Here is a 269-nt window from a genome sequence, read left to right as displayed (position 1 = left end):
CCTTTCACCATCTACGTCCTGAACCTGTCCGTCGCTGACTTCGCTCTCCTCACGTTCCTCCTCTTCAGATTCACTGTATTCATTCTTATAGCAGTCCATTGTGTTTTCTCCTTTCAACTTCTCCAGGCCGATTATATCATGATCATTCTGTTTCAGTTCTGGTATTTCGCCAGCATGTATCTCCTGACAGCCATCAACGTGGAGAGGTGTCTCTCCGCTCTCTTCCCACTCTGGTACCGGTGCCGCCGCCCCAAGCACTTGTCCGGACT

At 50.6% G+C, this 269-nt stretch overlaps 1 protein-coding gene across 1 annotated transcript in view; it reads left to right on the top strand.

Moving 5' to 3' along the window:
* Nucleotides 1–126: 126 nt before the first annotated feature.
* Nucleotides 127–269, top strand: part of LOC103774891 (mas-related G-protein coupled receptor member X3-like) — a gene marked incomplete at both ends in the record, with an annotated part of 480 nt that continues 337 nt past the window's right edge. The window contains one exon of the mRNA XM_008942328.1: nt 127–260. Coding sequence (XP_008940576.1) covers nt 127–260 — 134 coding nt within the window. The remainder of the gene's footprint in view (nt 261–269) is intronic.

The sequence above is a fragment of the Merops nubicus genome, unplaced genomic scaffold (genome assembly GCF_000691845.1).
Source record: "Merops nubicus isolate BGI_N331 unplaced genomic scaffold, ASM69184v1 scaffold24206, whole genome shotgun sequence".
In the NCBI taxonomy this organism is placed as follows: Eukaryota; Metazoa; Chordata; class Aves; order Coraciiformes; family Meropidae; genus Merops; species Merops nubicus.
Note: the sequence above shows the minus strand (reverse complement) of the source record. Positions and strands in the feature narration are given on the sequence as shown.